Genomic DNA, 21,596 nt, shown 5'->3' with positions numbered 1-21,596 from the left:
ATTAAACGTTGATATATTTTACAGTAGTCCATGTGCAGCTTGTATAGCAGTATAGATTTACTGTCCTCTAAAAATAACTCAACATACAGCCATTACTGTCAATATAGCTGGCAACAAAAGTGAGTACATCATAATTGATAACAGCTGTAACTAGCTGTCTAACAATGCAAAGCAACATGTCCTATTCATCATGTTCATGTTTTTGTCTGCTTGACAGGACCATACACATTTGTGTATCTTGTATTAGAGCAGTTACATTTTGTTGCTTTGAGTACAATTGTCTTATACTGACCAGTGGGTGTTCAACATGGCACCTCATGGCAAAGACTCTCTGAGGATTTGAGAATTAGAAGTGTTGCTCTCCACAAAGATGGCCTAGGCAGAAGCTTTCTTAATAAAAAAAAAAAAAAAAACAGATGCATGAGTGCTGGCGGCTTTGCTTTAGAGGTTGCAAAAGTGGAAGGTCCGCTTGTCAGTGCTCAGACCATACGCCACTCAAGTTGTTTTGCATAGCCGTCATCCCAGATGGAATCTCTTCTGTAGCTGACTCACAAAAAAGCCTGCAAACAGTTTGCTGAAGACAACCTGTCAAGAGCATAAATTACTGGAACCATGTCCTGTGGTCTGATGAAATGAATATAAACTTGTTTGACTCAGATGGAGTCCAGCATGTGTGTCGATGCCCTAGTGAGGAGTACCAAGAAAGTTGTGTCTTGCCTACAGTCAGGCATGGTGGTGGTAGCATCCTGGTCTTGGGCTGCATAAGTGCTGCTGGTACTGGGGTGCTGTTGTTCTTTGAGGAAAACATAAATTCCCTCAATGTACTGTGACATTCTGAAGCAGAACATGATGCCCTCCCTTCAGAAACTTGGCTTAACTGGAGTTTTCCAAAATAATAATGAACTCAAACACACAGTCAAGATGACCACTGCCTTGCTGAGGAAGCCGAAAGTGAAGGTGATTGAGTGGCCAAGTATGTCTCTAGACCTCAACCTTATTGAGCACCTGTGGGGCATCCTCAATTAGAAGGTGAAGTGCCATGTGTCTAACATCCAGCAGCTCAGTGGTCATTATGGAGAAGTTAAAGAGGATCCCAGCAACAACCTGAATTCCAAGGACGATAAAGGCAGCGCTTGAAAACAATGGTGCTCACACAAAATACTGACACTTTGGACACGGTTTTGACATGTTCACTTAAGATGTAGTCACTTTTCTTGCTATTTATTTAGACAATAATAGCTGTCTGTCAAGTTATTTTCATTGGAGTGTAAATCTGGACTGCGACACAAGCTGCACATTGACTACTCTAAAACATTCAAGTTTCATTTCTATTAGTATTATTATAGTATCCCTTGAGAACATATACTAAAATGCTTGCTGAAGTGTGAGGGGTGTGTATGTATAATATACACATATACATACATACATACATACATACAAATACACACCCCTATATATAAAAGAAGTCTTGCCAATCACCTTTTAAAATGTTACACCTTATTTTATAAACGTACATAGTATCAAGCAAAAGCATTTGATATGCACGATAAATAAAAATTTTGACTTCATTTCACCCATTACACTCACTCAAATAACTGTAATTAATCATTACATACTAAAGTAGCCAGAGGTATTTTTTAGGTCTAGATATATTTATTTTTAACTGTTAACTAATAAGAGCAACATTATACAAAACAGATGCAGTAGTATCTAATTTACCTTTTGATCACAGTCGCAACCTTGTATTGGATATAATCAAACAGTCATACTTATTAAAAAAAAAAGAAAAAGAAAAAAAAAAGAATTTGTCTTAGCACAACCTGAGCAGCACTGACTCATTAAAGGGAAGCAGAAACATGAGCACAAACAGTAGTTACAATGCGAAAGGATTAGCAGCATTTTCATTCATTGTGGAATGGCAGATATGGATTAAAGCTGCACTGTGTCAATTTTTGAAACGTGGCTTAAACTGTTTTTTTTTTTTTTTTTTTTTACATTCTGACTGATATCAATAACGTCGATTCTCTGAGGGGAAAAGTCTGCACCAAAAAATGCATAAATTTTAGCTATTGGTTTTCATTCGCGACTGCCAATCACTTTGTACATAAACATACTAATGGTACAGGCCAAACAGAGGGCCATGGCAAACTTTATACCTTCCAATTTTTTATTAGCTGATGCTGCTGAGTTCTGTGAATTTGTTGGCAAAAAAGTTCTTAGATGAACTTAGATTAATGCAGTGAAAAGCAAATTTAAAAGCTTACAACAACAAATGACTTAATAATTGGTTTTCGTGTTATTTCTCAACTGGGTTGTCTTTGTTCCCCTCAAGGCAAAATTATATATGCACTTAGTCTGACCCTCATAAGAAAACAGCTAAATATTTTACATGAAATCAATTGGTTGGTTACTTTCTATTATAATGTAAAGGCTTCTTGACTGTACTATAATTCAGCTAAATGTAAGCCATGCAACACAGATTTGACAGAGGAATGTTTTGAGGACGTGTGAGGTTAAAAGCAGGGCTTTAAGAAATGTGCATGTATAACTTTAGAGTGAGGGCATAGCAAAAGTGTGGATTCGTCACCTACATGTTTGTAGCTGTTATATAGCATTTGCTGTATAACAGCACAGTGCAGCTTTATTTCTTATGTAAGCAATCCTACTTATATATTCAATAATAACATTAAAATGAGCTTAAGGAAAAATGTTCATTTAAATATCTACCCAAAGTGTGTGCAAAGCATTTACAGTTAAGCAAGCTTTTACATCTGAGCAGTGTAAACTAAACGCAAACCAAAAAGTTACATAAGGAGACAAGTACATCATCTGATCTAGTATTCATTCATCATTCCATTTCAGAGAGAACAAGAAAAAAAAGAAATGTACCTGAATGTACAATGTATAGTTTTTAACATTAGTTCTTTAGGTGAATCTAATTAAAATGTTATATAGGCTACATTTCTATGAAAATCAGAGGGTTGACTAGTCAACAAAGCATTAATTAAATGTACGCTTAAGCTACTTTAAAGCATTAACTCAACTCAAGTAGCCCTGCAAAAAACTAAAGTAAAAACATCAGGTCAAATGAGTTATCACCATCTGTACAAGTAACCTACTCTGATTTACACGAGCCATTTTCATTTTAATCCATCAACAGAAGTTTGATGCAACTCCACAAATCATGGAGAGCATAGTGATATTTCATTGGTGACTATTCTCTCTATCTGGCATACCACCTGTCTAAATTTGAGATGCAATCAACAAAGATGACAAGAAAACATATGAAACTAAGTAAAATTATATTCTGCAAATATACTTCATTAAAAGTAAAGTGTACTGCCCACTGACTACTCAAAAAGAATGAGATATCCTTCAAAAACCATGTAACTCAACATCTGTAACTGGTCGAGACAACTTTGTGTTAGAAGAAAAGAAATGTTTGGTTGCAGCGCCCTCTGCAGTACAAAAACTAAAATATTCAGGTGCAGGGTCTTTTACTTAAGATTTGCATGGAATTTCCTCTTAAACACCATTCTGATTCTGGTAAAGCTTTCCATTCCTGTGCGGCTGCCTTTTGTTTGCTGAAGATCTATACATTCCAGTGAGCATGTGTCAATTAGGTGGATGTGAATATCTAAAGAAAGAAAGAAAAGAAAAAAATCACTTTTGCACAGGTACAGCATTCACAAAATTTATAAACACATACAATTTAAGGGATTTAATGAACCAGAGATTTTTCCTTCATATTTCCCAGTAACCCAGTGATCTAACAAATATAGAAACAATCTGATAAAAATAATTGTGTTGTGGTGTCCAAGACGTGTTTGAAATGCAGGGTGTTGTGAACAAACACCAAGAAAAATTCCTTATACCTTTAAATGCATATGGCAAACAAAATTATTCTGATATTAAAACTCATGAAAATTGAATTATTTGCAGATGACAGTAAATATATACTGCTATACAAGCTGCACACTGACTACATGAGTTCTATTTCTATAGTATATCTATAGTATAGATATACTAAAATGGTTGCTGAAATGTGAAGGGTGTACTCTCTCATATATATATATATATATATATATATATATATATATATATATATATATATATATATATATATATATATATATATATATATATATATATATATATATATATACCCTCATACTCATATTTTGCAAAAATCTCAACTCCACCTGCACATTTCCAATATCATACCCCTTTGTTATATTCCACATTTTGACATAGGTATATTACAAAGATATTCATGAGTCAGTTCTTTTATTTGTGGCAAGAGATTAAAATGGATCAAGAGTAAAAATAAAACCTTTGGGAAACAGCAATGCATGACAATGATGTCTGCACGAGTATAAATTGATGGGTGTGTGCTAGCTGCATCCTCAATATTTAAACCTCAATTAATTGCTCTGATCCAATACTTTGGGACAAACCCATTTCTAAGCATGAAGATAATCTGATGAAATGGGTACAGTCAAGCACTGCAGAGCTTCCATCTGAAAGTTTTAAATAAAGTTATCATTATTATTATTATATAGTACCTGATTACATTTATACATTTATAGAATTGCAGTAAAATATTTTTGCAGGGAAAAAAGACATTAACAGAATGCAATATACGAGATACAGTTTTAGATACAGATGCGGATGAAGAACAAAGTTATTTCTAGTGAAGCAGGAATAAGAATGTGAGTATTGTGTGTATGATTGTGTTTTCTATATATATATATACACACAGTAATCCCCATTCCAAAACCGCCTGCGATAAACGGAAAACCGCGGTGAATGGAAGCCACCCCAAAAATGCTATTTTATGAGGTGCTGAACCGTATTAACATTTTACTTCATTTTATAATGAATAATTTGATTTTTATTAATTAATTTCATTATTTCAACATAAAACTCCATAAAAACTTGTATAAAAAATGTGTATATCGTGCCATCCCTGAGAGACCAGGAAAATCAGCCAAACAAGTTAGTATGCAATTCCACGATACACCGGGGGAGCTAGAGTCGAACCGCGATAAAGCGGGGGATTACTGTATATATATATATATATATATATATATATATATATATATATATATATATATATATATATATATATATATATATATATAATTTATTTATTTATTTTTGTGTGTATTCCAAAATATATGTACATAATTGTTCATCACACTGAACTATTCATTATAGTTTTAGCCAATTTTCTGAGTTCCAGATTAAAAAATCTTTTATTCATTTATAATGCTATTTCATATTAACAGAAATGGTCAATTGTAGAAGGCACTAATTTGAATTATATAAAAGACTCACCATATCAGTGCCTTCGACCGAGTACTCCTTCCCTGTACTTTAGTGCCTCCAGTTGGTGTATTGATGCTGGTCTTATGGCTTCGTCTGTGAGTCTCTAGGAAAACCTTCTTGGCAAATGCCCGACTGCACATGTCACATCCATGCAGAGAAAAGTTCTTAGTAACCCTCACCTCTGTGCTTGACTCCTGGCTTCTAGTGATGGGAGGTCCTTTGCTGGGATTGTGGCTCCGAGTAACATGTGGATTCTTTGGCTCTTGAGGTCTCTTCTCTTGTTTACATAATTTGGTGGCTTGTGAGAGTTCCTGGTCGTGATTCGAAGTGTTAAGAGATGTGAGGGCAGAATTCTTACGAGTATTCAGGTAGACCGAGGACTCGCTTTTCTTTACACTAGACGACCAAGACGAGTTTTGCTGATTTACTTTGGATGGAGTTGCTTGGTCTGATGTTGTCAGCATGCTAGATGATGGACCATGGTGCTTTCCAGGTGTGTCCTCTTTTGATGAGACACTCTTCCCACTGCTGTTGAGTACAACCTCAGCTGGTTTCTTCACTGCACGACTCTCCAGGATTGGCATGATCTTGGCCAGATAACGGGATGACTTCTTGTGAACCACTGTAATGTGACGTATGACATCTCGTTTCCGCCGTGACTCGTATCTGCAGATAGGACACCCATAAAACTTGATGTAGATACTGTCATTACCATCCATGTGTAGCTCGGTGATGTGCTTAGTCAGGTTCTGACTGGAGCTGAACTGTCGTTTGCAAAGCCAACAGTACATCTGCTTAAAGTCAAAACTTAATGGAAGGTTTCCACTGTCCTCTGTGACTTTAGGCTTTGATTCCAAGCATTCTGTGCTCTTATCTGCCTCAGATGAAGTAGGTGCACTGGAAGGAGGGCCACTTTTTCCGGAACTAACACTTTTATCAGGGTCAGTCTTTGTTTTGTTTTTCCTGGGAAAGAGAGCACGGCTGGCAGAGGAGCCATTTTCCAGTGTGTGAACCTTATGGACAATGCGCATATGCCTCCTCAACATGACATGTGAGCTGTATTTCCTTCTGCACAGCCGGCATCGAGAGGTTGTAACGCTGACCTCTTGTTGGTCTGGCTTTGTAAAGGAGCTGGGTGGTTTTGGAGAGACTGGTGAACCCTCAAGCAAAAGTGGTTGGCCAGGTCGGGTAGCAATATCGGGTGTGATGCAGTCTCGCTTCAGTCCTCTGTGCACCTCATCGAAGTGTCGGCGAACATTAGCTTTAGTAGCAAAGGACTTTTGGCAGACAGGGCAACTCTTGCCAGTGGCCGGCGGAGGAGATTCTGCACTCTTGGTTTTTACCATAGACAGCAAGCTGATAGGCACTGTGCGTGTTTCAGTAAACTTGCACAACTCCTCCAGCTTCTGCCGGTGCATCTTGCGGCAGTGACGGCGGATGCTGCTTCTTGAACTGAAGTCCTTTCGACACAGGCAGCAAGATATCCTTGTTTCCTTCATTTCAGGAGCAGGTTCCTCCTCATTTTCCACTTTTTTATCCTGCTCTGTGTTTCCAATTTCTTCTGATTCCTCTACTTCTCTCTCTGGAGACTTATTAGATGCTGTATCCATGTCATCGTCTGTGTCCTCTATGTCTTGCTGTTCAATCTTTTTCGGGGCTACAGAAGACTTGCGGCGATTCGGCTTCTGCGGTCCAGGCTCTGGCTGATGGGAATTAGTGGACATGGTCTCATTCTCATTTTCATTCTCATAATTCTCAACAGACAAGTGTTGGAACACAGCATTAGGGTTGGTCTCTATGGTCTCCAGTTGAATCACATGTTCATGCTTGTCTCGTTGTGGATAGATTGCCTCCAGAAGCTCTTTGACAGCTTGGCTCTGCTTGTTTGGTTCAGAAGAATCTGTACAGAGATAAAAAAGATGGGAAAACCTCTGTATAAAATCAGGTTTAACTGGACCTGACTACAGACACAGGCTAAAATAAAGAAATATTTGAAGTTTAATAGGAAGTTTGTAGATTTGAATGGTGTGAGTAATACAAGACACTAATACAGACCATCTTGCTTATGATGTCCAGAAAAGCAGTAGAACTCCTTGTGCGTGACCAGATTGGGTAGACCACGGAACAGACTTCGGCAAAGCCTGCACTCAAAGATGGTGTCAACTTCTTTCAACAACATGTGCCTGAGCTGGGTCGTACCTGCAACATCATCAACACAACAGAAGTGCTGACCAGAAGGTCTTAAGGGGATTTCTCTCACTTAAAAAATAAACTTTCAACACCGATGTACCTGAGCGAAAGCACTCGATTATTTGTTGAATTCCTGACTTGGAAGTGTGGAGCTGCTGTTGAAGTAGAGGCGGGTCTCCTGGCTCAATAATATGCACTAAAAAATATGCCAAAGATTGTATATGATGTTGTCAATAACCAGGTTTGAATATCAGAACATTAATGCATGCAACTACATGGGTTTAGTTTTTTCACCATGTTTCAAAAGTACAAATATCAACGTAATAAAAGAAACATAATTTTTGGGCACTTTGGAATGTTGCCATAACTCATTCTGAGGTTAACATAATTATTGAATAAAAATAAATGTAAAAATTACTCAAACCTATCGGCTGACCATTTCAGTTGGCCTGCAAAACCAGCTGATACCAGTGTTCCATGTCTAACCGGTAGTGGTAAAAATCACAAAAAGAAAACCCCAATAATATCGCTTTAAATATTATGTAGAGGGCTCTCAAGTAGCACAACAGAAAAGCATTTGCCTTTTAATGTTGTGATCTCACGTTCCAATCATCCGTGTCTAGGAGTCTCTCAGGTTGTGAGGAAAGGCATCCTTTCACTTACTTTATCTCAATCAAAACAACACTAGCAAATCTGTGAGCTCATGTTTGAAGGAAAGGGCAGGCAGTGTATTCTTACGAGTGTGTTACGCTGTCCTTTGACACAGAATCATCAGAAGTTGAGTGTGAATTATGCTGGCTGGATTTGAGTGTGTCTTCAAATTCCCCAAGTTGGTAAACAGTTGTGATAAGAGAAAGCTACCTGATGGGTAAGATAAATTTTTGCAAGTGATCAAATTGGATAGAAAGCTTCAGATTCACTGATGATAGGAAGATACTTTTAAGAGCTACACCACTTTGTTTCCAATACACAATGTAGCTTAAATTTTATTTAGTTTAAAAGACCAGCATTAATGTTAACATCACTGAAAAGAGATTACAATTAACTTATTGGTAAAGGGTCCTATTAGCCAATTAATCAAGTGGTGGATCAGATATTTACGTTTGTAACAGATCACAAACTGGTGAAATGCTGACAAAAACACATCAAATGTAAATATATGAGCGCCGATTTTTCTTTTAAGAGCTTTACACCTATTATCATCACCACCTGAACCTATTTTAGAGACACACCCTTTCATTATGGAATTACACGGACACTTGTCTTAGAAGTAATGATGTGTCTGCCACTTCACATATGACTTCACATGGTGAATTTTTTTATATTTTGTGTTAGAGAAGGTAAAAATGCATTTAAAGATTATGTTCCAAGTCCACTGAGAGACACCAAAAAGCAGATGTTAATTAATTTCCACTTAATTTAATTTGTATTTAAATGCTATTTAGAAATCCCACCTATCCAGTATTGTGTAATAACCATAAACTGAAAACGACACATACTGAATTTTATTAAAATTAGTGAGTGTACCTTGCGGTTGGTCACAGCCCTCTTGTTGTGAAGCCAGCTGGCAACTGCAGTTCCACAGTGTTTCGGTCTGACAGCACTTGTCATTGATTGGGGTCTCTTCGGTGCCAGTTTCCTCCATTGTGTAGACCTTTAAAAACATAGCCCAAACGGTTGCAGGGAGAAGAGGTGGAAAAGGTGGAGGAGTTCAGGTACATGGGGTCAACAGTGCAATGTAATGGAGATTGTGTTAGAGAAGTGAAGAAAAGAGTGCAGGCAGGGTGGAGTGGGTGGAGAAGAGTGGCAGGAGTGATTTGTGATAGAAGGATATCTGCAAGAGTGAAAGGGAAAGTTTATAGGACTGTGGTGAGACCTGTGATGTTGTATGGTTAAGATACAGTGGCATTGAGTAAAAGACAGGAGGTGGAGCTGGAGGTAGCAGAGCTGAAGTTGTTGAGGTTTTCGTTGGGAGTGATGAGGATGGACAGTATTAGAAATTAGTTTATTAGAGGGACAGTGCATGTAGGATGTTTTGGAGACAAGGTGAGGGAGGTGAGATTGAAATGGTTTGGACATGTGCAGAAGAGGGACATGGGGTAAATCGGTAGGAGAATGCTGAGGATGGAACCACCAGGAAGGAGGAAAAGAGGAAGTCCAAGAAGGAGGTTTATGGACGTGGTGAGGGAAGACATGCAGTTGGTTTGAAAAAGGCAGATGTAGAGGACAGGGGTGTATGGAGACGCATGATCCGCTGTGGCGACCCCTAATGGGAGAAGCCGAAAGAATAAGAAGAGGCAGGACTAGACAGAAACATTTTAAAACATCTGTAAATTAAATTAAACTTCGAAAAAAATTTGAAAAAAAGTTTATACCAGTTAGTGACATTAATAATAAAGAGCGTTGCAAGTATTTTTCTATAAAAGGTTATGATTATGTGGTGTGTTTTTGTCTATCAAATATCCTTCAGTATTTTTCATAGACTGCTGTGAGTGTAATCATTTTTAATGATAATTATTTTTATTAAAACTAAAATAATTGTTGATTACAAATCACGCTAACTCCACCATACCTAACCACTAAAGGCATCCATCCCCTTCTCCCCAGTCCCACATACTCTATTCACACTACAGGACCAGGTACAGTCCAATAGTGCTATCATGTAGTGTTAACATGTATCATGTATTTCAGAACATGCTGGTGAAGGAAGAAATGTCATTTGGGCATATGGATGTCAGTTTTCCACTATGCTTTAAATGAATTATAACATCCATTACAGTCTTTATTTTATTGTACATTACATTTAAATCAAAGTCTGGAAAAAATGCAGTATGTCGACTGTTGTCAAGCAGTAAGAGAAGTGAATTTATAGAACAGTGGCCAAATGAAGCATGCAGTATGTTACGACACAAGTTTCAGCAATAAAATGTTGCGTACAAAAAGACTTGTAAGACAATTCTGCCTCGAATCTTAAGAAAAAGGAGTCATTAACTATTGAAGTTTGTAAAAATAGATGTTTGAATGCTATTGGTTCTAGATCTGTCTTTGCTGTCAATGTATTTATCTGCTACTAATGTTTTTTTTTTTTTTTTGCAGTTAGGTTTACAGTCAGCACATCATCCGGACATCGCTGCTCAGTGTGACTGATGTACATTACAGAGCGTGCCATGTCGATTCAGCTGTGTGTAAAGTAAGAATGCATCAAAGCATCCTGTTGTATTTAAATTGATAGCTGCTTTATGGTCAGGAACAAAAAAATTACATTGATGACATGTTAAAGTTGGTGTTTCTACAGATTGAAGGTTTGACGACTTGCAGTCATTGTCTACATCTACATTTGTTCAATGAAAGCTCATGCACACATAATATTAGACCAATTAACCCAGCCATGCCTACATTGTAAAGAAGTGGAAAGAAGGTCTAACATGGAGAAAAGACATATTCCACTACTTTTTCCTGAATTATTGCTCGACTGCACAATTTGCTCAACTGCAAATGCTCGACTTTTACACACCGCACTGTGTAATGTACAGTAGGTTTACTGGTGGTGCTATTGTGTGTTTTGTGTATTGTCCTACACTGTCTTGTGTTGTCTTCGCACTGACTGTCTTGCACTGTTTGCACCAAGTTGCACACGATGCACTTTATGTGGCGAGGACACTTACTAGTCCTTAGCCCTGTGTTTTCTGTTATGTAGCTTTATGCTGTTTTATGTAGCACCAGAACCTTTTATGTAGCACCATGTGGTTGACATATATCTGACAAGCTTCTTGACTTGAAATATGCACAACAACCTTACACTGGGACACACACAACATGGCCAAAAGTAAGTAGATACTTTCCTCAAATTGGAATCATTTGAAAGCATAGGATGCTTTTGTATGCGGTAGCATTATAATCCCTTCACTAGAACTAAGTGGTCAAGACCATGCCTGTTCCAGCTTGACAATGCCCCTGTGCAGGGTCCATAAAGACATGGTTTGCCAGGAGTGGTTTGGAAGAACTCAAGTGGCCTGTACAAAGCCCTGACCTCAACCACACTAAATACCTAAATACTTTTGTGCATCATGAGCTGGAACGACAACTGCATACAAAGCCTTTTTGCATTAATACCTGTCCTCACTAACAGTGCTGTGCCTGAATGAGCAAATCCCTACAGCCGCACTCCAAAATCTAGTTAAAAGCCACATATCTAAATCATTTTTAAACATGGGTCTGACTAAACCTAACCCTACATCAAACGTAGAAGGCATTGATTTACAAAGCATTTCAGCACTAAGATGTAAGCCCATGTGCACTTTACAGCCACTGTTGCTATGCCTTGGGTCTTTTGTGAATTGTAGGTAGTAGTGTAAAAATGTTGAGGACCATTGGCCAGTTCAGAATTATTTTTATATATTCATGCAGGCTGAATAAAATAAGGGAGCATGCCATTTATGGCCCACAGTCATTTTGTTTGATGCAAGTGGCTTAGATCATACAATATGAATCCATTAAGGGTTTTTATGTTTGTAATGTTATTTTATTTTTACTTTTTGTTTGGAAGAACATTTTTAAATGTTCTATAACCATGTTTACTAAAAGATTCCAGTGTCTTTGAGTGTCAAATTTGACACACTTTGTAAATGGGATAATAGCAAAAATAATTAAGGCAATTTTCCAATTTTACTGCCTTGAATAAGTGACATTTGTGCACAGTAAGGAAAAAGAAGGTAAATACTGTGTCTCTAAAACTGAAGTGTAAAAATTAAAAATACGAAAATGGAAAATTAAAGTCTAGTTTCACATATAATTAAATAGTTATAATATATGTAATATATGACAATTATTATATGTAAGATAGAAGAGTTCCTTCTACACAATCACAAGTGTACTCCAGTTAATCCACCTGTTTGCCTGCAAATGCTGTTTCCGAAGTCACGAGACATGGTTCTGCCATGTGTGTAGATATTTGAAATAAAGTCAAACTAGTAAAATAATAATAACTACTACTACTACTACTACTACTACTAATAATAATAATAATAATAATAATAATAATAATATTACAACTACTCAATCGAATACTTTTAATGTATGAATAATTACTGTTGGTGTATCTTTGACTAAAATTAAAAAAATGATTTTAATACAAAATTAAATTCCTTTTAACCTCAGCCACCCCATCTTGGCTCCCCTATTTCTTGTAATAAAACTGCTAATTAGTCACATGTCTCTGCATGTTAGCTCTAAAACTATGGTAACACCAAAATTAGCCATTTACCACTGGCCATGAGCCCTGTTATAATGAGCACAAATTTCCCCTAAAAACAGTAGGATTCATTCATTTGCTTTACAGTGCATGGTGATGTCTTACATCAATGACTAATCCTCTATTCATGACAGAATAATCAGACAAATTTCATTTGTTACACAGAAATCATTTAAATCTCTGAGCCAGTGAAAGATTCGAATTCAACATAGTGTAAGTATAAACTTAAATTAATCTAGTCAACCAACATTTTGCCAAAAGCCACAAGTAATTTTCAACTTTATTATAGTATTACACGGTTCTCTTCTGCATTTTTCTCATGTAGATTCACCAGGTAACATTTGTAAAAAAAAAAAGTTATAATAATAATAAAATAAATGTAACATTTTCATTGTTAAATGTCAGTTTAACAAGAAGACAGAACCAACAGACAATATGCCATTTTCAAGCCGGTGAGTTGTTTTCGCTTTTTAGAATTTCATAGACCTTAAAAGCATCCACCAAATTATAAACTACAAATGAAAAAAGAAAAAAAATGTTGTGTGTTTCCACAACTCGGTTATAAATAACAAAAAAATCTGAGAAATCAGAAAAGGACCTTATTATCAAAGCCCCAAGCCAAATCAGTCTGGACAGCACAGAGACGCATACCACATACACCAATGCAACTTTATATCTCCAAACAAACACTAACTGAAAACAGTGCAGATATATTTGTACGTCACAAAAATCTAATGAGTCATATTCATATTCAGAAATCTAACAGGTTCTGAACTAGCAGGTGCATGCTATAAAGTTGGTGTATGTGGCTTCTGAGCACTGAAGGCTCTTCCAAAGAACTGGCAAGCTTATTTTTCCTTTTCTTTATTTACCTGTGAGGAGAAAGCTTTAGCTGAAGGAGGCCTTTTTGTTCCTTTTTTTCTAGCAATTGACCGGCTGCTAATGTTATGCTAAAACGTCAATGAAAGCAAACCAAGAGCAACACACAAGCACACCAATACACCCCAATTCCAGCAAATTTTAAAATCCGGACATAGTGTAAATGATCAACTAGTCATAAATACCTAGACTTTAAGAGTAACTTTAATAAATAATAAATAAGCGTGTTTAATATGTTTAGGTGGCTGTGAACATCCCTGGCATTCACCTGCCTTTCAAACACCTGTCCATCAATTATTTTTTTAACTGTTTAACTGTTCAAACTGGAGCTGAAGCACCTAATGCAGAATCTCTGGAATGAGGACCGTATTCTGATTCTTGTCATGTGGCAATTATTTGTGTTTAAAGACTTGCATACACACTAAAATCCACTTAGAATAGGATATTTCACAGTAATACAAGTGAAAGCAAAGAGCCTCATGCTTGTCACAAATGTTTTGTGACATCAAACATTAAACTCCTTTTTCAACAAAAGCAACAAAAAGTTTGGTAGTGTGTTTAATATGAAGACCTTTAAGTGATGAGGATGTCCCAGGCTGCCCTCTGCTGCACTACTGAACAATACCACATCAAGCAATGCAACAAACCAATTCAAGTCCAAATTAAAGTGAAATACACAAAAAATGTTTCATCTCATTCAGACTCATGTTGGTTAGATACGTTAGAATTATTATAATAGAACAACAACAACATTCACATCCAGGTACATTTTAATGGATGCACCTGCACTTTCCCAGTATTGCAAGAATCAACTTCTAGGCTATTCTCGTTAACAATGTAGCAAGCTGAGCCTTAAAACAAACCCAAAGAAACACGTGTCACAACTTCAACAGGCACTTAAACTTGACATGGTCCATCGCAGTCTGTGAGTGGGTGGCTGCTTTATAAAATGGAAATCTTCCACGCTGCCTACATGACTGTCTAAGTGTTCACAGAAGACACTGACAACACTGAGCCGTGCCCTGCGCCCAAAAACAGCGCCTATACCCAACACCGAGTACTAAACAAAGTATCGGAAGAGCACCAAACATCCCATTCAAAAGCTTACTTTGGCATAAAGGTTTGAAAGAATTGGCACCCGCTTGAGTCACATGACCGGAAAATCATTTAAAATTATAGACCGGGGACCGGCGGCGTGGATGTAACCCACTCGTAATTGAGGAAACAAGACTGGAGGATCTCCTAGAGAGGGCTCTCCATTTACCACCAGGCACAAACTTCACTCTAAACCATGTCAGCCTTTAAAGAAAAAATATATATATATATGTATCAACTTAGACTACGATCCTACAAAACACACCAGTTACAATGTTACAAATGTGCGCCATTAAGTCAATACGCTGACTGATGTCGCAAAGTGGCCATGTGTCAAATCCATAACGCTCTAAAGTGCTTTTGGGCGTCGGACTAAGAGTTTCCCAGTTGTGTGTGTGCCCACGGCTAGCGACGCCTACGCCGCGGATGACCATGTGCGGGTGTGTGTGCGATAACGCGTGAAGCCCCCGACAACTTCCACATCGCCAACTCCACGACCGCGTCGCTACACAATAAACACGCGGCCGAGACGCGACCACGTTACGCCACGCGTAGGAGGACTCGCGTGCACGTTTCCGCGTTAAGACAGGTCGCTCGGCTGTGTATCGCCGAGGCTTAAAACCTGCCGGATAAGGTGGCGTGCACCATTCGCGTCGATGGCCGTTCTGCCCGTTCTGCGCAACACGCGAGCCATCGAGGCGCAGGCACTAAAACACAAACCTCCGAGTTAGCAACTTTTTTTGTGTTGTTGTTGTCGCCTGCTGCACGAGATCTCGTGTACAACTGTTTAACATTGCGCTTTATCCGATCAATCTCTTTGCACCGATAATAGTGTACTACGGCCCAAATCTTCCCCATTCCAGGCCACGACGTGAGCCAGATTATCTTTGATCAAGGGAGAGTCCATCTTTTTCAGAACGCTGATAGTGAGGCTTGAGAAAAGCCTCCACGCTCAAGAGCTGACGCTTCCCAGCGAGTGCAGCGTAAAGGCGGGCTGAACCGAGAAGCCGATACAAAGACCGAACACACCATCCATCCATCAACCTGCGCGGTTTCGGGGCTGTTTTCGCTTATCTACACGATTTTCAACCAAACCCATAAAGCGAAGTGTGTTCTCATTGTAGGACGCGTCGGTTTGTGAAAAAGTGTCTGCGCTTTGCGGTGCTGTGCCACATCTTCCCTGAAGAAGCTTTGGCGCACAGGTCTGGTGACCCTTCCGGCTTTACGCGTCCTTCTCGCCGTATTTCTTTCGACGCGAGGCCCTGTAATGCTGTCTTACACACCTTTATATCTCGAATCCGCCTCGAGATATCGTTAGCACGCCTGAAATTCAACCAGGGAATTAGCTCGAGCTTCGGGAATAAGTGCGTTTTCCCCCGGCCGCACAGCCAAGCACGCTCGGTGACGCCATTTTTTTCTGCTCAGAGAAGCCACGCTCGGTGAGGAAGCGAAGCCACTCGGGTCCGCTACGCGATGTCGGGCCCAAAGTAGAAACCCGGCGTTTGAAATGATAGTAAAATGTATCGCTGGACGGTTCTTACCTTTTGTTAAAAGGCTCGACCAAGCCTCGGCCTTCGCGAGGTACAACTTTGGAGTTCCGGTGGAGGATTTAGGCGAGTGGATGTGGAGACGGCTGCTGTGGCTGTATGGCTGCTCTCTCTCTCCGGCGCTGTCTTTGTGCACTGACCGGACTCCTCCAAACGAGGCGGCTGTTGCGCAAAGGCGCAGTTTGAACGCTCGCAACCGCACAAACGTGACCGTGTTCTCTGTCGCCGTTTTGGACGGACAGACAACAGAGTTTCCCCAATCCCTTAAAACGAAACATTTTTATGTGGTATTAACAGCGCGTTTATTTATAAGATTTGCATTAATACCAAGAAGCCAAATGAACTCTACCCGTAGTTTGGAGTTTAGCCCAGAACACACATTAAACTTTATCAAATAATAACTTAAAACCGCAAAGATTCATCCCTGTTACCAACAAACTACTTTAGATTCGAGCTAATTAATTTCGCTTCAGGTGCAACTTTTTTTTTATTGAATTGTCTTGGCGAAAGTTTGTCGCTTAGCCTAGCAATTATTAAAAGTCTTTCAGAGATACAAGTTATTTCTAAAAATATTACTGCACTGATGTTAAAGAGTGAAGTCTCTTCATCAAACAGCAGGGCTAAGCTTACTTCTGGGGATAACTTAGTAAAAAATATAACATATCATCAATATAAAACAATAACATCAGAAAAACAGGTGTTGTATAGATCACTGAAAAGTTATGGTTACATTAGAAAACTAGAAGATACACTGATAATTCATGACTTGATGCATGTTTACTGTTACTGTTGCATTGTAGTGGAAACTGCAGGTGAAACAGGCTGCTGCTGGACACTTTTTTAGTCTATTTAGTCTATCAAAAATGGTTTTAATTTGAGAAAGCTTGACTTTCCATATTATTAATGAAAAGACTTAAGAAGCAACTCTGAACCCAAATGTCAAATTTTGCATAAACTTTAAATGTGTTGGTTCATCTAGAGCAGAGGTGCCCAAACTTTATCCTATCAAGGGCCAAAAAATAAAACTTGATTGATGGGCTGGAAATAAATGCTGCATCATACCAAACTATTTATATTATAATTAAAGCTGCCATGTTTCTTCTCATTTATGATTTCATAATATTTAAACATTAAATAAAAAACACTACTCTGCAATCTAATCTGCTTCACTAATGGAGTTTTATTTTCAAAGTTCAGGTTCAGAGAAGTTTATAGTACAGTGAGAAACAGTACAATTTACTATGCCTAATACATATATTCATTGAATTCTAATGAGAAACTTGAAGCTGGTCCTTATTTTGCAAAGGTTTTTCCAATGGTAACACCCCCCCCCCCCCCCTTTAAATATATGGCATGTTGGGCCAAATCAAAAGTCACCCTGTGGGCCGTAGTTTGGGCATTTCTGATATAGACCAACAAATATAATTGACCATGTTTGCCACTGTATGATTGTTTAAGTTTCAATTTGTCACTTATTAACTGTAATTACACCTCTCACAAAGACAAGTTGAAGATATGATTAACAAACTAATTAATTGAAGTTAAACATTTTGTATTTGCAAAAAACAAAATCTTTTTCTTAACAGCAAAGGATTGTATTTAGACGCAGTATATTACAATATATGAACTTCCACTATAAATATAGAGGAAAAACATCACTATATTTTAGATTTTAAATATGAGCTATCTTGTAAGTGGAAAGCATGGATAGCTTCATTAGGTGATTAGATGATAAAGTAGATGCTTATTTCAAAATCTGGGTTTAGAAAAGTGAACAGGATCATCAGTACATATTGCTGGGGAAAGAAAATATGAGCGAGCACAAAAGCAATCATTCATGTGATTTTGGGTTGGCGGTTTTTTTTTTTTTTTTTTTTTTTTTTTTTACTCTTTCCTGTAATGCATATGTTTGGAATTGCAGTGTCAGTGTATTCAATATATGCTCATTCAAGTGGACTGGAATCTTGTCCAGGATGCAGTACTGCCTTTTGTCCAATATTTCATTGACTGGCTCCAGATATAGAACTTTAAACACAAACTGGACTGCTACTAAAAATTAACTAATTAGTTAGGTGATGCATATTAACATCCACCACTACCTCATAGTGACATTAGGATATTACAATCTCAGAGAATTAAAGAGAATTCTGTACACATATTCATGTGTTTTAGGAAGTGAATTTGAGAAATAAGCACAGTGAATTTCCACATTAAAGATGTTATTTTGGTCAAGTGGCCTTTAAAGAAGCGTCTGGTAGAACAGGCGCTCTAGTGGTTACAAGGTGAACCACAAGTTGTTTACTTTTCAACCAATCTTGGGCATTCCAATGTACAGAAACTGTACCTCCAATCTATATGGTGTCCAATGGACATTATTGACATTGCTCAGGCTGAAAGGTAATTTTCCATCTGCTAGCTAATTTTCAACTCCATATAATCCATATAATTTACATTACTTTGGTTAGTTGCCACAAAGCCTTTAACTACTTTAGTGTGTTTTGTTAGTGAAATGGCATCTGATAGCAATGCTACTAGTATAAATTAACTTACGTAGTTACACACTCACTTACTCATATCTCATTAGATTCGTTTGAAATTTCCCTCTTAATAAATAATGTCTTTGTTACCTTAGTATGTTTATTGAAGGTAGCTATCCTTTCTAATTATCATATGAACTCCATAAAAACACACATAACTCCAGAAGTTGCAATTTTTACTAATGTTTTATTTTTTTATTTTTTTATGAACTGTATTTAAGTTTTTAATTTTTGTAAATTTGGTGGCAATGTAGTGCTAATACCTTATAGAACTGGTCCCTGGACCATGGTTAAAATCTGGTTTCTCATGTTTTTCCAGTTTCTGCCTAGGTTTTTCCTGGTTCTGTTTTCTTCTGCCTCCCAAAAATATGGCAGAATGTGGATTGGTGACTCTAAACGTCCTCTAGTGTGTGTAAGTATGTAGCTGTATGTGTTAAATGTGGACTGGAATCCTATCCAGGCTGTATTCCTGCCTCATGCTGACTGAGATATTACCAAAATAAAGTGGGTATCTAAGATAAAAGAATAATAATAAAAAAAAATTTATGTTAATGTTAATATAATGTTAATATAAAGGTATACTGTTTTGGTAATCATCTGTGGAGCCTGAAAAAGTAAAAAATCCTGACTATTTAAAGAAACAGAATACTAGGTAAGAATAACAGTTTATAAACTCTAAAATTGTTTACTGTACACATCCCACAACATGAACAGAATAATAATCAATTCTACTAAGCTTGACAATGGCTTCAGATGACAAAATTATTGAACAAAGCATCATTTATCAATTGCGGACAAATTCAAAAGACACTGATAAAAATATCAAAAGACGACATAAATACAGAACTGTTCTCTTTCAACACTTGTTTTCTTATTAAACAGGATTTACAGTATATCCAAATAACTTTATATGCAACTTTCTAAAAATCTGTGACAGTTTGTTAGCATACATGCTTCTCCAAACTGGATTATTTTTGTCTGGACAATAATATAATTAAATACTATATATCAATATTTAGTGCAGCATTATGCATGCTGACTGCTCTGTACTGATCATAGTTTAATCAGTTCTTAGCATCATGGTCTTACATTTCACCCTTCTTTCCCAGGCAGACGTGAGGTCAGAGAGGAAGTGGTAAGTTTGTTAGGGCTCTGTGGGAAATGAAGGTGTTGCAGCTGGCAACAAAACTGTATTTGAAGAGAGTGGAGCTCATGTAGAAAGTTGACTGGCTGTGCTTTTTTTCTCTATTATGTGCATCTCCAGCAGCTTCTGTCGGTACAGCAATCATGATTCCATTTTTTTTATTTTTTATTTACAGGGCCATATGTCATGTTCTGTGAGAAAAACTTTGGAGCTGTGGCCCTTTTAACATAAATAAATAATAAATAAATAAATATGCTACATCTTGAATGGATGGTGCTTCTTTAACAGGGCTTATACTAGGCTGATGAAAGTATTCAGGTAAAGGGCTCATTCCTTGCACAATTCCTCTCACCAGTAGATGACAGTAGTTCATCACAGACTGTTGAATTTTTCTTGGGCTTGTTTGTAGACAAATATTATGGTTAGTATTCTTGTCTCCCCAGCCTTGTTTGAGAAATGAACATCCGCTCACCCTTTGCAGAAAACACTTAAAAAAAAAAAATCCTCCTTGTTTTTTTTTTCTTTGTCCAAGGTCACCACTCAGCAGGTCCCGGGAGGATAGACATGATTTTAAAAAATAGCAAAATAGTTTGTTGGTTGGTTGTTTTGGGGGTCCTTTTTTACTTCGCATTTGAGAGTACTGTTTGATCTGCTCATGATTTCCTTGGAACATTAGATGTGCATTGTAAGTTATAGTATTCGTCTTTTCTTTATATTTATGTACATTAATATTTTGTTCATCATAAGTTTTATGTACCTAACAAATATCTAATATATACTCATCAGCCACTTTCTTCTTCTCACTTGCTTCTTCATGCAATTATTCAGTCAGCTTAACTGAATCAGTGCATAAACTCATGCAGCTACAAGTTAAGAGCTTCAGTTTATGTTCACATCAAACTTCATAAAGGGGAAAATGTGATCTCAATTACTGTGACTGTGGCATGTTTGTTGGTGCAACTGCTTTAAGGTTTAATACATTATGTATTCGAATATGTTTTTCTGCCCACCATAGTTTTAGAATGGAAAAACAATAGGTTATTTGAATTTCCATTGCCTTGCTGTCAGCTTGAACCAGTCAGTAAATCCCCAGAGAGCAGGAACTTAAAAAAAAAACTCAAATCATCCCATGACGCTATCACAATTTCTAAGATCAAAAGTTTCCCTATTCTGATGTTTGATGTGAACATTAAGTAAAGCTCTTGACCTGTATTTGCATGACATTTATACACAGTGTTACTTCATGAATGAGCAGCTGTATCTCTGTACCTAACAAAGTGGCCAATAAATAGCCCTGCCCACCCCCATAAGAACATAAGAAAAACACTTAAGGAAATTGTTCATTCTTATATTAAGTGATATTTTAGCTTGCATGAAATGTGAAAACATTATTCTTTCTTTTCATCAGCAACAATTTTGCGATGATTTTTGGAACAAGGAATTGTTTAGAGTAAACTATAAACTTTGATTGTTCAAAATTTAACTGGATTACATTTTCTTTTAACCTGTGACCTGTGAAGTATGAAGAAAGGATTTAGCATTGGCTCATATCCTAAATGAGAATTCTTACAGCTGATCCACTAAGAATTTCAAAGCAATAGAATGACAATAGAAACAATACA

The 21,596-nt window shown here is 37.4% G+C and overlaps 1 protein-coding gene and 1 long non-coding RNA gene across 8 annotated transcripts; one reads left to right on the top strand and one right to left on the bottom strand.

The window, feature by feature from the left end:
* Positions 1 to 1,633: 1,633 nt before the first annotated feature.
* Positions 1,634 to 16,764, bottom strand: znf800a (zinc finger protein 800a; the record flags this gene model as incomplete). Of its 7 annotated transcripts, none has more annotated exons than XM_083546004.1 (7): positions 16,288 to 16,764; positions 9,049 to 9,175; positions 7,622 to 7,717; positions 7,387 to 7,530; positions 5,341 to 7,231; positions 4,334 to 4,520; positions 1,634 to 3,637 (listed from the first exon to the last, which is right to left on the bottom strand). In XM_083546004.1, coding segments are annotated over exons 2-6 (2,250 nt in total). In that variant the 5' UTR covers positions 9,167 to 9,175; positions 16,288 to 16,764. The 7 variants fall into 7 exon arrangements, with proteins under 7 accessions (XP_083402130.1, XP_083402131.1, XP_083402128.1 ...); XM_083546005.1 differs by lacking the exon at positions 16,288 to 16,764 and adding an exon at positions 16,030 to 16,163; XM_083546002.1 differs by lacking the exon at positions 4,334 to 4,520.
* Positions 15,867 to 20,236, top strand: LOC310728525. The gene is made up of 4 exons (XR_014534277.1): positions 15,867 to 15,948; positions 19,150 to 19,242; positions 19,940 to 19,965; positions 20,150 to 20,236. It is a non-coding gene; the product is annotated as an uncharacterized lncRNA (long non-coding RNA).
* Positions 20,237 to 21,596: the final 1,360 nt, after the last annotated feature.

The sequence above is a fragment of the Silurus aristotelis genome (assembly GCF_946808225.1).
Source record: "Silurus aristotelis genome assembly, chromosome: 7".
Classification (NCBI taxonomy): domain Eukaryota; kingdom Metazoa; phylum Chordata; class Actinopteri; order Siluriformes; family Siluridae; genus Silurus; species Silurus aristotelis.
Note: the sequence above shows the minus strand (reverse complement) of the source record. Positions and strands in the feature narration are given on the sequence as shown.